The following is a 10169-nucleotide window of genomic DNA, read 5'->3' as shown; positions in this document are numbered from 1 at the left end:
GGTAACGAAGGGGGATGTGTGTGGGGGGGGATATACAAATAAATGGGGTGGGTGGAGGGGGGGGCGTGGGCCCCCCAAAAAAGGAGCAGAACAAAACGGCATCCCCTCGCTTGCCTCGGGGGGCCAGGAGGCTCCTGGGGGGGTCCCCAAATGTCCCGTCCCCCCCAGGGCAGGGGTCCCGGCCCCCCGGCCCCGTAGTGTGAGCTCGGCCCTGGGGCCGCTCGCGGGGGGGCCACGAGGAAGAGGAAGGCCGGGAATTGGGGGGCGGGGGGGACCGAAACCGGGACCGAAACCGGGCAGAAGCGAGGGCCGCTCCGAAGCGCCGGCGCCGCTCAGTTGGAGTCGGAGTCGGACGAGTCCCCCGAGGAGGAGGAGGAAGAGCTGCTGCCCTCGGAGTCRTTGTCGTCCTCGTCATCTTCGTCCTCCTCGTCCTCGTCGTCGTCGTTCTGTGCGCGGATGGGGAGGCCGGTGGGCGCCGCGTCGAGTCCCCCTCCCACACATCCCAGGGAAGATGGAGGGGCCCCTCATTGCCCCCCAGGGGGCTCCCCATTGCCCCCCACCCCAGTGCAGCAGGCACCCATGCAACAAGTTTGCCAGTGCTCAGCACGGCCACAGCACACCCGGGAGCAAAGGGGGGCGCTGGGGAAAAGGGGGGATCCACATCCCCCTCCCGCCTGCGCCCCCATGCCCTCCGACCCCCTCACCTCATCCCCGTCCTCGCTCTCCTCCTCGCTGCTCGACTCGGAGGAGTCGGCGCCCTCCTCCGACGAGTCGCCGTTGTCGTCGTCGTCATCGTCGTCTTCGTCGTCATCCTCCTCATCGTCGTCGTCRTCATCGTCGTCGTCCTCCGACTCCTGCGAGGGTTAAAGGAGCGGTCAGGAACAGGCTGGTGGCTCCAGGGGGGCCCAGTGGATCTTGGCACCCAACGTGGGGCTCACCCTGGGATCATGGAAGCTCCTACGGAATCACGGGACCCAGCACTGGACCACGGACCCACTGCGGAACCCTCCATGGGACAACAGGGCCATGGGACCCACCCCGGGACCCTGGTGCCCTGCATGGGACCCTGAAACCTGCCACAGGACCCAACGTGGCACCAGAGGACCCACCACAGGACCCATCATGGGACAACGGGACCATAAGAACAACCACAGGATCCTGGTGCCCACCACAGGACCCACTGTGGAACCCCAGGATCCATCATGGGACCATGGGACCCTGACACTCATCACGGGTCCCATCATGGGAGCCCAAGACCCATCACAGGGCTATGAGAACCACAAGACTCTGGCACCCACCACGGCACTCATCACAGGATCCCAGGACCCACCATGGGACCCTGACACTCATCACAGGCCTCATCACGGGAGTTCAGGGCCCATCACGGGGCCATGAGACCCACAGGACTCTGGCACCCACCACGGGACCCATCCCAGCACCCACCATGGGACTTTCGACACCCATGACAGGGCCCATGCTGGGACTCTGGAACTAAACACGGGACCGTGACACCCACGAGACCCGTCATGGGACCCTTGGGAGCCACACCAAGGGTGCTCAGCACCCACCATGGGCTTCGTTCCCCGGGCCGCGCGCTCACTCACCGACTTGGACTGCATGGTGGGCTTCATCTTGGGGTTGGGGCCCCGCATCTTCCCTATGCTCTTGCGTTTCTGCAGGGGCAGGGGACAAGGCGAGACGGTTGGGACGGTCCCCCCCAGCACGGAGGAGCCGCCGTGATCCCGGCGCGGCCGTGCTCACGGATACTCACGTTGGAGGTGTGCTCCTTGTAGGCAGCTCGCTCCTGCGGCGACAGGCTCTGCGGGGACCGAGCACGCAGTGAGAGCCCGCCGGGACCCGCCAGCCCTTCCCCACTTCCACACAGATGTATTGATTAAGCGTGCAGGTGTGGGGCCCTGCCCCACTTCTAGGTGTATTTAAGTTTGCAGGCATGGGGAACGATCAGGGAGCAGAGACCTCTCCGAGTGAGCGGAGAGACCTCCTCAAGCGAGCAAAGTCTCCCAAGCGAGCAGAGACCCCTCCGAAGGAGCACAGAGCTCCTCAAGGGAGCAAATCCTCTCCCAAGGGAGCAGGCACCCCTCCGAGCCAGCAGAGATATCCCAAGGAAGCAGTGACCTCCTCGGGTGAGCAGACACCCCTCCGAGCAAGCAGAGACCCTCTCCCCGCAAGCAGAGACCTCCTCGAGAGCACAAACCCTCCCCAAAGCGAGCAGACACCCCTCCAAGCCCGCCCAGAGCTCCTCAGGGGAGCACCACCTCACCCAAGCGAGCGGAGAGGCCTCTGGGCGAGCGGAGCGCCTTTCCCCTCCGCGGTGGGGCCCGAGGGACGCGCTCACCTTGAGCCAGATGTCGAGGTGCACCTTGTACTGCTTCTGCTGCTCCTCGGCCAGCTTCTTGTAGTGCTCCTTCTGGCCCTGGGAGATGCGCTGCCAGCGGCTGCCGATCTCCACCATGCGCTCCTTGAGCGGCAGGTGGTTGAGCTCCCCGTTGGAGAGCAGCTCCTGGGAGAACTTCTGGTAACCGTTCCTGCAAGCGGGACGGGGCGCAGAGAGCGGCTCAGTTGGCCCGGAGGGGTTCCCGCGCCAGGACCCCTGCCCCCAGCTCCGGCGCRACACTCACATGGGGGGTTTCTTGGGCTCGCCCTGGAACTTCATCTTCTTGGCGGCGTTGGTGGAGCACGGCGGGGCCCGCATCTCGCTCAGCTCCCGCTGCGGGAACGCGGGCCGTGAGGGACAGGGGACAGCGGCGGCGGGGCCRCGCGCGGGGCCGGGCACCCACCCACCTCGTATCGCTTCTGATCCTCCGCCGCCTTCTTGATCCACATGAGCTTCTCCTTCTTCTCCATGTTGTTCCAAGTGGCCTCCATGGCCTTCAGCGCCTTGCTCCGGTCGTTCTGCGGCACGGAGGCAGGGGATGAGGGCGCGCTGCCGGGGCGCGCCGGCCGAGCCCGCCGCGGGCCCGCGGCTCACCTTGAAGCGGGCCAGGTAGTCGCCGATGACGCTCTGCTGCCAGATCTCCTCGGCCGTCTTGGGGGACTCGGGCAGCTTGCCGCGCTCCTCCTTGTCGGAGCCGTGCTTCTTCTCCGACTGCGCCTTCATGGCCGCCTCCCGCGCCTTGTACTTGGCCTGCGGGAGGGCGGGCGGCATGAGAGCCGGCACCGCGGAGCGCCCCGGCCTTCCCCAGGGATGAGCCAGGATGCAGGGACAAAGCGCGCGCAGCCAGCCACGCAAAAGGGACAGGGCACAGCTGGGCCACCCATGGGTGCCAGCACCGGCTCTGGGACGAGCCTGGGAGTTTGGATGCTCWCAGAGGGAGCAGGGGAGCTCGGATGCTCCCGGAGGGAGCACGGGGGCTCGGATGCTCCCAGGACAAATGGATTGGGATACYCACCTTCTTCTTCTCGGAGAGGTCATTCCACATGCGCGCCAGCAGCCGCGTGAGCTCGCTCTCYGACAGCTCCGGCCGCTCCTCCTGCAGCTGCTTCCGCTTCTCCTCCGAGAAGATGAACATGGCCGAGATGGGCCGCTTGGGCTTCTCCGAGCTGGCCTGCGGGAGCGACACGGGGCTTGGGGCGGGGGGCCAACAGGCAAACCCCCCCAGGCACAAAACCCCTGCACTGACATGGGGAAACCGTGATGAAGGGGGAGGCGCGCGGAGCCCCCGGCACCCGCGTGTCCCACTCACCTTGCCGGTCTCGGGCGAGGACTTCTTGGACGCGGGACTCGTGGCCCCTTTCCGATTGCCGCCCAGCATCTTCTCCTCGCCCAGCACCCGCTGCTGCTCCTCCTCGGGCAGGCTCTGCGCGGGACGGGGGGCACAGTGTTAACACCAAGGACGGGCGGGATGCGGAGCAGAGCRCAGGGAGCCGATGCCGTCCCGAGCCCGGGAGCCCCCATGTCCCCAGGGCCACATCCTTCCTCCCCGGCTGGGTCTCCCCGCTTCCTCCCCACGGCCGCTGCCGCCTTTTTTTCCGGCCCTCGAAGCCGGGGCCCCATCACGTCCGCCGGGGGCCGCGGCCCCCGCAGCTCCCGGGGCAGGATGTGGGACACGGGTTGCCGGTGCACGACCGCCCCAGCCCCGCCGGTGACATCCCCGTGCCGGCTGGGAGACRCGGGGATTAGGGAAGCCAGGAAGGGACAGGAGCCTGCAGGGGTGCACAGCATCTCCCCTTATCTTGGGGGGAAGCAGAGCAGGGCACGGCCCCCGGCCCCGCTCACCTCCAGGAAGCGGAGCAGCTCGATCTCGTAGTCCTTCTTTTTCTGGCGGGGGGAGATGGAGAGGTGGTTACACAGAGACCCCCCCCCAGCAACAGCATCCTCCCCCCAGCAACAGCATCTGCCACCCGGACCACCGTCCGGGTCCGCGTGAGGGAGACAGGACGGCGGCAGCACCCTGGGGACACCAAGAACCAGCCCTGGGGACACCAAGAACCAGCCCTGGGGACAGACTGGGGGCCCATTTCCAGGGACAGGGCTCCCCCAAGGGCGCCTGTCCCGCTGCCCCTGCCCATGGTGCTCGAGGCCAGCTGGACCGAGGGAGGGATGGAGGGAGCGAGGGAGGGATGGAGGGAGCGAGGGAGGGATGGAGGGAGCGAGGGAGGGATGGAGGGAGCGAGGGAGGGATGGAGGGACGTGTGGCCGCTCACCTGATCGCACTTTTTGTGGTACGCGTCCTTCTCCTTCTGCGAGAGCAGCTTCCACTGCTGGCTGCACAGCACCATCCGCTCCGTGCTGGGCACGTCTTTCATGTTGGCCATCAGCTCGGCGCAGTACAGGGAGTAGCTGTTCCTGCAGCACGGGGGGCACCTGGCTTAGCGGGGGGGACAGGACCTGCCCCTTTTTGGATATGTCCCTTTGGATCATCCCCGCCTCGCATGCAGAGCGGCTCCCTAAGCCTCTGCAAAGGGCAGAAGGTTGGGGAGCCCCAAGAGCCCCTGGGGGTGCCCAAAGCCCACGGGTGTCTCCCCARGGAGGCCAAGCGGGGCTCGGAGAGGGACACATCCCTCGCACCCGAACGTCAGGGGCCCCGCGGCACGCTCCAGGCCAGGACTCACGGTGGCGGCTTCGTGGGTCGTCCGTCGAACTTGTCCTTGAGCTGCCGCTCGGCCTTGGTGAGCGTGGAGCGCGTGATGCCCTCCTCGCTGAGGTTGAGCTCGGGGTGCTTCTGGATGTAGTCGCGCATGATCTCCTGCCAAGGAGGGAAGGGAGGCAGCGGCCGTGAGCAGAGCGGCCCCGGCCCCGCYGGCGCCGAGGAGGAGGAGGAAAGAGAAGCCAACCGCTGCCCTAAGAGCTCCCCGGGGGCAAATCTCGCTGCAGGAGGCCGGGCTCACGCTCGCTAGGGACCTGCCTGACGGCCCTGCTGCCTATGGGGAAGGGTGGGCTAGTGGCCGGGGGCTGTGGGCTAGTGGCTCCGGGTGGCCGTGGAGGGCGAGTGCRGCGGGGAGGGGAGAGGCCGGTCCCTACCTCGTACTCCTTCCGCTGTTCCAGGGCCTTATGAATCCATTTCAGCCTCTTTTTATCCGACAGTTGAGACCACTGCTTGCCCAGCGACTCTTTCACCTCCTTCGTGGTGGCCTGAAAACCCAAAGCCAGAGGTGAGGGCAGATGGGTAAAATCCAAAAATATATTAAAAAAATATATAAAGGAGGTGTTGGGGGGGAGCAAAAAATAAAAATAGGCAAAAAAAAGCAGCGCCCGGTGGGGGCTGCGAGCCGCACTCGCGGCGGGACGGGGTGCGTGTGGGTGGGGGGCATGGCCGGAGGTGTCTGTCTGTCTGTGCTGGGGGGTCTCGCTGCCCTGACTCGTGTGGCTGCCCCTTCATCTATAGGTAAAAAGGGGGGCATCTTGAGCTCCTGGAGCCTCTTCCAGGTGTCCTCTTACCTCCGTCCGGGGAGCTCCTAGCAGCGGCGTCCGGCCCGGCCCCCCCTAAATCGCTTCTCTCTTTCCCCCTCCTCGGCRCCGGCGGGGTGCAGGACCCCCCGGCACTCACACTCACACTCACTCCCCCCACCGTACTCACATCCGGACGCACTTTCAAGTAGATCTTCTTCTCGTGGTTGTACCACAGCTGCTGGGGGGTCTTGGGCTTCTCGGGGACGTCGGATTTCTTAGCGTTCTGGATGAGGTCCGGGTGGTCTTCCCTTTGGGGGGGGCAAAGGGAGAGCGTTACGGGGCGGCAGGAGCGTGTCTCCCACCCCCAGCCCCCCCCAACCCCAGGCGCAGAGGGGCTACGGGGGTCCCCAAAATGAGTGGGACGGTCTTCGGCAGGACCGAGGGCTGTGACTCCTGGGGAGCATGAGGTAGGAGCATCCCCTTCAATGCACGTGGCTGCATTCCCAAACGGGCTGCATCCCTGCACCGGCAGACTTGGCTGCATTCCCAAACGGGCTGCATTCCCAAACGGGCTGCATCCCTGCACCGGCAGACTAGGCTGCATTCCCGAACGGGCTGCATCCCTGCACTGGCAGACTAGGCTGCATTCCCGAACGGGCTGCATCCCTGCACTGGCAGACTAGGCTGCATTCCCGAACGGGCTGCATTCCCAAACAGGCTGCATCGCTGCACTGGCTGCAGACTTGGCTGCATTCCCCAACGGGCTGCATCCCTGCACTGGCAGACTAGGCTGCATTCCCAAAAGTGCTGCATTCCCAAATGGGCTGCATCCCTGCACCAGCAGACTAGGCTGCATTCCCGAACGGGCTGCATTCCCCAACGGGCTGCATCCCTGCACTGGCTGCAGACTAGGCTGCATTCCCAAATGGGCTGCATTCCCAAATGGGCTGCATTCCCAAATGGGCTGCATCCCTGCACCAGCAGACTAGGCTGCATTCCCAAACGGGCTGCATTCCCAAACGGGCTGCATCCCTGCACCGGCAGACTAGGCTGCATTCCCAAACGGGTTGCATTCCCAAACAGGCTGCATCCCTGCGACCCCCGGGCTGCACCTGGAGCTCACAGCCCAGCCCCAAGGGAACGCGTATGGGAAACAGAGCGGTGGCAAGGTGCTCCACATCACCCGTGCCAGGCTCCCTGCACTGCCCTGGCCGTCAGCGATGCCCAGAGCGCGCTGGGGTCTCTGCCCCTCGCTGCATCCCGCCCGGGGGCTGCTCGCGGGGGCTTTTCCCCTGCTCTTTGGCAGTTTTCCCCCCTCGCTTCCCACCCGCCTGTGGATCGTGGCGCGAAGCCGCTCACCTGAACCTCGCCAGGTTCCTCTCGAACTCCTGCTTCTCCCGCTGGAAATCCTGGATGTATTTCATCTGCGGGCGCAGAGCGGCGGCAAGGAGCGTTAGCAGCAGGGAAGGGACAGACGTGGCCCTGCCACCTCTGTGACCATTGACTTCCCAATGACCCAGCAGCCACCCCGGAGCACGAGGGGGCCCAGCAGCAAGAAGGGACCCACGTGGCACCAAAGCCACCAACTGGGTCTGAGCGGACGGACAGAGCCAGCCCTCGCATCCCACGGATGCCGGGAAGCAGGATGGCAGGAGCAAAGGAAGCCTCCTCCAGATGAAGCTCTTGGGTTTCTCCCCCAGTATCCCAGAGCAGGACCGGACCCTGCGCGGAGCGAGCACCCACGGGGGTCTCCTAATCCTCGCCCTCCAGGTACCTTTTTCTTCTCGGGAAGCTCCTTGTACTTCTTGGAGAGGATCTTGGTGAGATCCAGGTTGCTCATTTCGGGGTGCAGCTTGGCGTACTTGGCGCGCTTCTCCATGAAGAAGCGGAAGTAGGGAGTGAGCGGCTTCTTRGGGAAGTCGGGGTGTTTCTGGGGGAAGAGCCGGGGGGCAGCGCTGAGCAGGGGGGCAGCAGCCGCCCCCGGGGGACAGGAATAGCAGCCAGCAGCCTGCGCGCGGCCRCCGTATTAAATGTTCCCCACGCTTGGCGCCGGCCCAGAGCGCGCGCCAAGGCCGCGTCCCGCGCCGGTGACACCGTCCCCTCCTGCCCCGCTGTCCTACCTTGAGCTTCTTGCCCTTGTAGGGGTTCTTGACGTGCTCTTCCGCATCCATGATGAGCTCCGTGAGCGTCCGGAACTTCCTCACCTGGAGAGYGAAGGAGGGCTGCCAACGCCGCATGCGCCAGGAGGGGACGCGGGGGACACGCCGTGGGATCCCCAGCTCACAACGAGGGCACGAGCGTCATGGGCCAGGACGCGGCCGCCGCRCGCGCTCACCTCGTTGGAAATCTCCATCCACTTCATCTTGCACATCTCCCCCGAGAAGTCCTTGAAGGCCACCTTCTCCCAGTCCAGGTGGGACTCGGTGGTTTTGAACTTGCTCCCGTCGTTGGAGGGCAGGTTGTTCTTCATGCACTCCAGCAGCGTCAGCATGTCCTCCTGCGACCAGCGGTCTGCGGGCGAGCGGGACGCTCAGCGCGCGCTCCCACCTCCCCGCATCAGGGATACGCCGGGATGAGGCTCTTCCCGTCACCCTGGAGCGACTTCCTACCGGCCGCGCGATCTGGGCAGAGCTAGAAAATCCACTCGGCGCCACCCCAAGGGACTCGCTCGCTCCCGCCAGGATCAGATAAGGTCCCAGCTGGTCCCCACACGAGCCAAGAGCTCCGCAGCCGGGAAGGCCAAGGGGGCAACCCAGTTTCCAAGCGGGGAGGGGGGAAACACAACCCAGGGCAATGGGATCCACGGGGATCGGGGCTGCCTTGGCTGGGAGACTCGGCATCGCCCAGGACCCGGCTCCGCATCGACCTCTGCCAAGGTCAAAGCTGCGGGACGCGGGGACAGCCCGGAGGCGGCAGAGCCGGGCGGCTCCGAGCGGCGCCGGGCGCCGTTCCCACGGCCGGGGAGGCGGCGGGCAGGATACGGCTGCGGGCGGCTTGGGGCGGGAATTCTCCTCCCAGACAGGGAGGGCAGGGAAGGATCCCCGGGAAGGGCTGGAGCGGGACCCTTTCCAGCTCAGCTCYGCAGAGCCGGGGACACCCAGCGCTGCCAAGGGAGTGGGGCAGAGCTCAGCCCACAGGGAGCTCCTCTCTCCCGGTGGGAATTATACAGAAACTCGGCCGGGTTCCTCCCCCTCAGGCTCAGGATTGGAGCTGGGTGCCCACCAAATCTGCAATTTTTGGCCGTTTTTTCCCATTCCAAGCCCGGTAAGAGGCAGCAGCGATCCGGCAGGAGCCGTGGCTGCGGCGCGTGGAGCCCGGCGCCTCCCGGCACCAGCAGCACAGCTCTAAATTAGGAACCTGCCCCGGTGTAACTAAATCCCTACAGCCAGACACATGCACTGGGAAGGCTCCGAGCCCTGTGCCCAGGCTCCCAATAAACACCCTTTTCCTTTGCTTTTTTTTTTTTAAAAACCTTTTTTTTTTTTTTCTCCCCCTCTTTGACTTTTCAATGAAAAAAATCCCAAGCCTGATGTCATCGCGGGGTCTGCGAGCCGGAGGCCCAAGGTAACAGCTCCGCTTTTAATGCGGCCCAGATGTGCGCAGTGGCGCAGCCCGGCGCCGGCAACTCCGCGCTCTGCCAGCCCCAGCCCTGCATCCAGCAGGGTTTTCCCTTGCCGGATCCCGCTCCGGAGCCCGCGGGGCCCTCCCAAGCTTTGCAAGACGTGGCACGGGCAACAAGGGGGCCCCTCACCTTGGTTTTTGGGCGCTGTCATTTCCAAGTCCGTAGGGCACTCGGCTTCTCCGTTCATTCTCCAGCTGCCTGACGCCAGGACAAGCCCCCGTGGCTCCCGCTCCCTCTCCGGCTCGGCCGTAGCTCAAGGGCGCGCGGCTCTGCGGGAGGAGGGAGAGCGGCGCTAGGGCAGCGGCCCAGGAATCCGGGCACCCCAAAACCTCCTGACCCCTCTCCCAGGGTGTGGGTAAACACGCTCCCCCTCCAGGCTTATGGAATTTGGGGGGGGGGGTCCTGGTGCAGCTCCCATGGAGGGGGAAGGCTGCCCCAATGCAGGGGCAGCAGGATCCTCGTAGGATGCAGGGTGGGAATCCCACCAGATTCAAAGGCCCCCAACACGGGGGGGGTGAGCAGGAGAGATCGCGCTGATCCAGGATCATCCTGGGAACGGGGGAAGCTTTCAGAGGGACCCCATAGTCCCAAGGGGTTGGGGGGAATGTGCCGATTTGTGGGTATTTCCATAAGGGGGCTGCAGGAGAAGGATCCCCACAGCTCCCAGCAGCGTTTTTTTGGTGGGGCGGGGGGTCT

General features: G+C 65.4%; 1 protein-coding gene across 2 annotated transcripts; it reads right to left on the bottom strand.

The window, feature by feature from the left end:
- Positions 1-300: 300 nt before the first annotated feature.
- On the bottom strand, positions 301-9795 carry UBTF (upstream binding transcription factor). Of its 2 annotated transcripts, XM_026054455.1 has the most exons (20): positions 9603-9795; positions 8187-8362; positions 7972-8055; positions 7626-7781; positions 7211-7275; positions 6039-6159; positions 5483-5593; positions 5074-5207; positions 4666-4807; positions 4238-4279; positions 3705-3818; positions 3411-3566; positions 2990-3145; positions 2803-2913; positions 2640-2728; positions 2357-2546; positions 1772-1819; positions 1605-1673; positions 705-854; positions 301-446 (listed from the first exon to the last, which is right to left on the bottom strand). In XM_026054455.1, the coding sequence occupies exons 1-20, from the start codon at positions 9658-9660 to the stop codon at positions 333-335; spliced, it is 2286 nt and encodes a 761-aa protein (XP_025910240.1). In that variant the 5' UTR covers positions 9661-9795; the 3' UTR covers positions 301-332. The 2 variants fall into 2 exon arrangements, with proteins under 2 accessions (XP_025910240.1, XP_025910241.1); XM_026054456.1 differs by lacking the exon at positions 5483-5593.
- Between the last annotated feature and the right edge of the window lie 374 nt (positions 9796-10169).

Source organism: Nothoprocta perdicaria, unplaced genomic scaffold, assembly GCF_003342845.1.
Source record: "Nothoprocta perdicaria isolate Ctin4 unplaced genomic scaffold, notPer1 scaffold_121, whole genome shotgun sequence".
Lineage (NCBI taxonomy): Eukaryota > Metazoa > Chordata > Aves > Tinamiformes > Tinamidae > Nothoprocta > Nothoprocta perdicaria.
The sequence above is the reverse complement of the archived record's forward strand: the minus strand, read 5'-3'. Positions and strand labels throughout refer to the sequence as shown.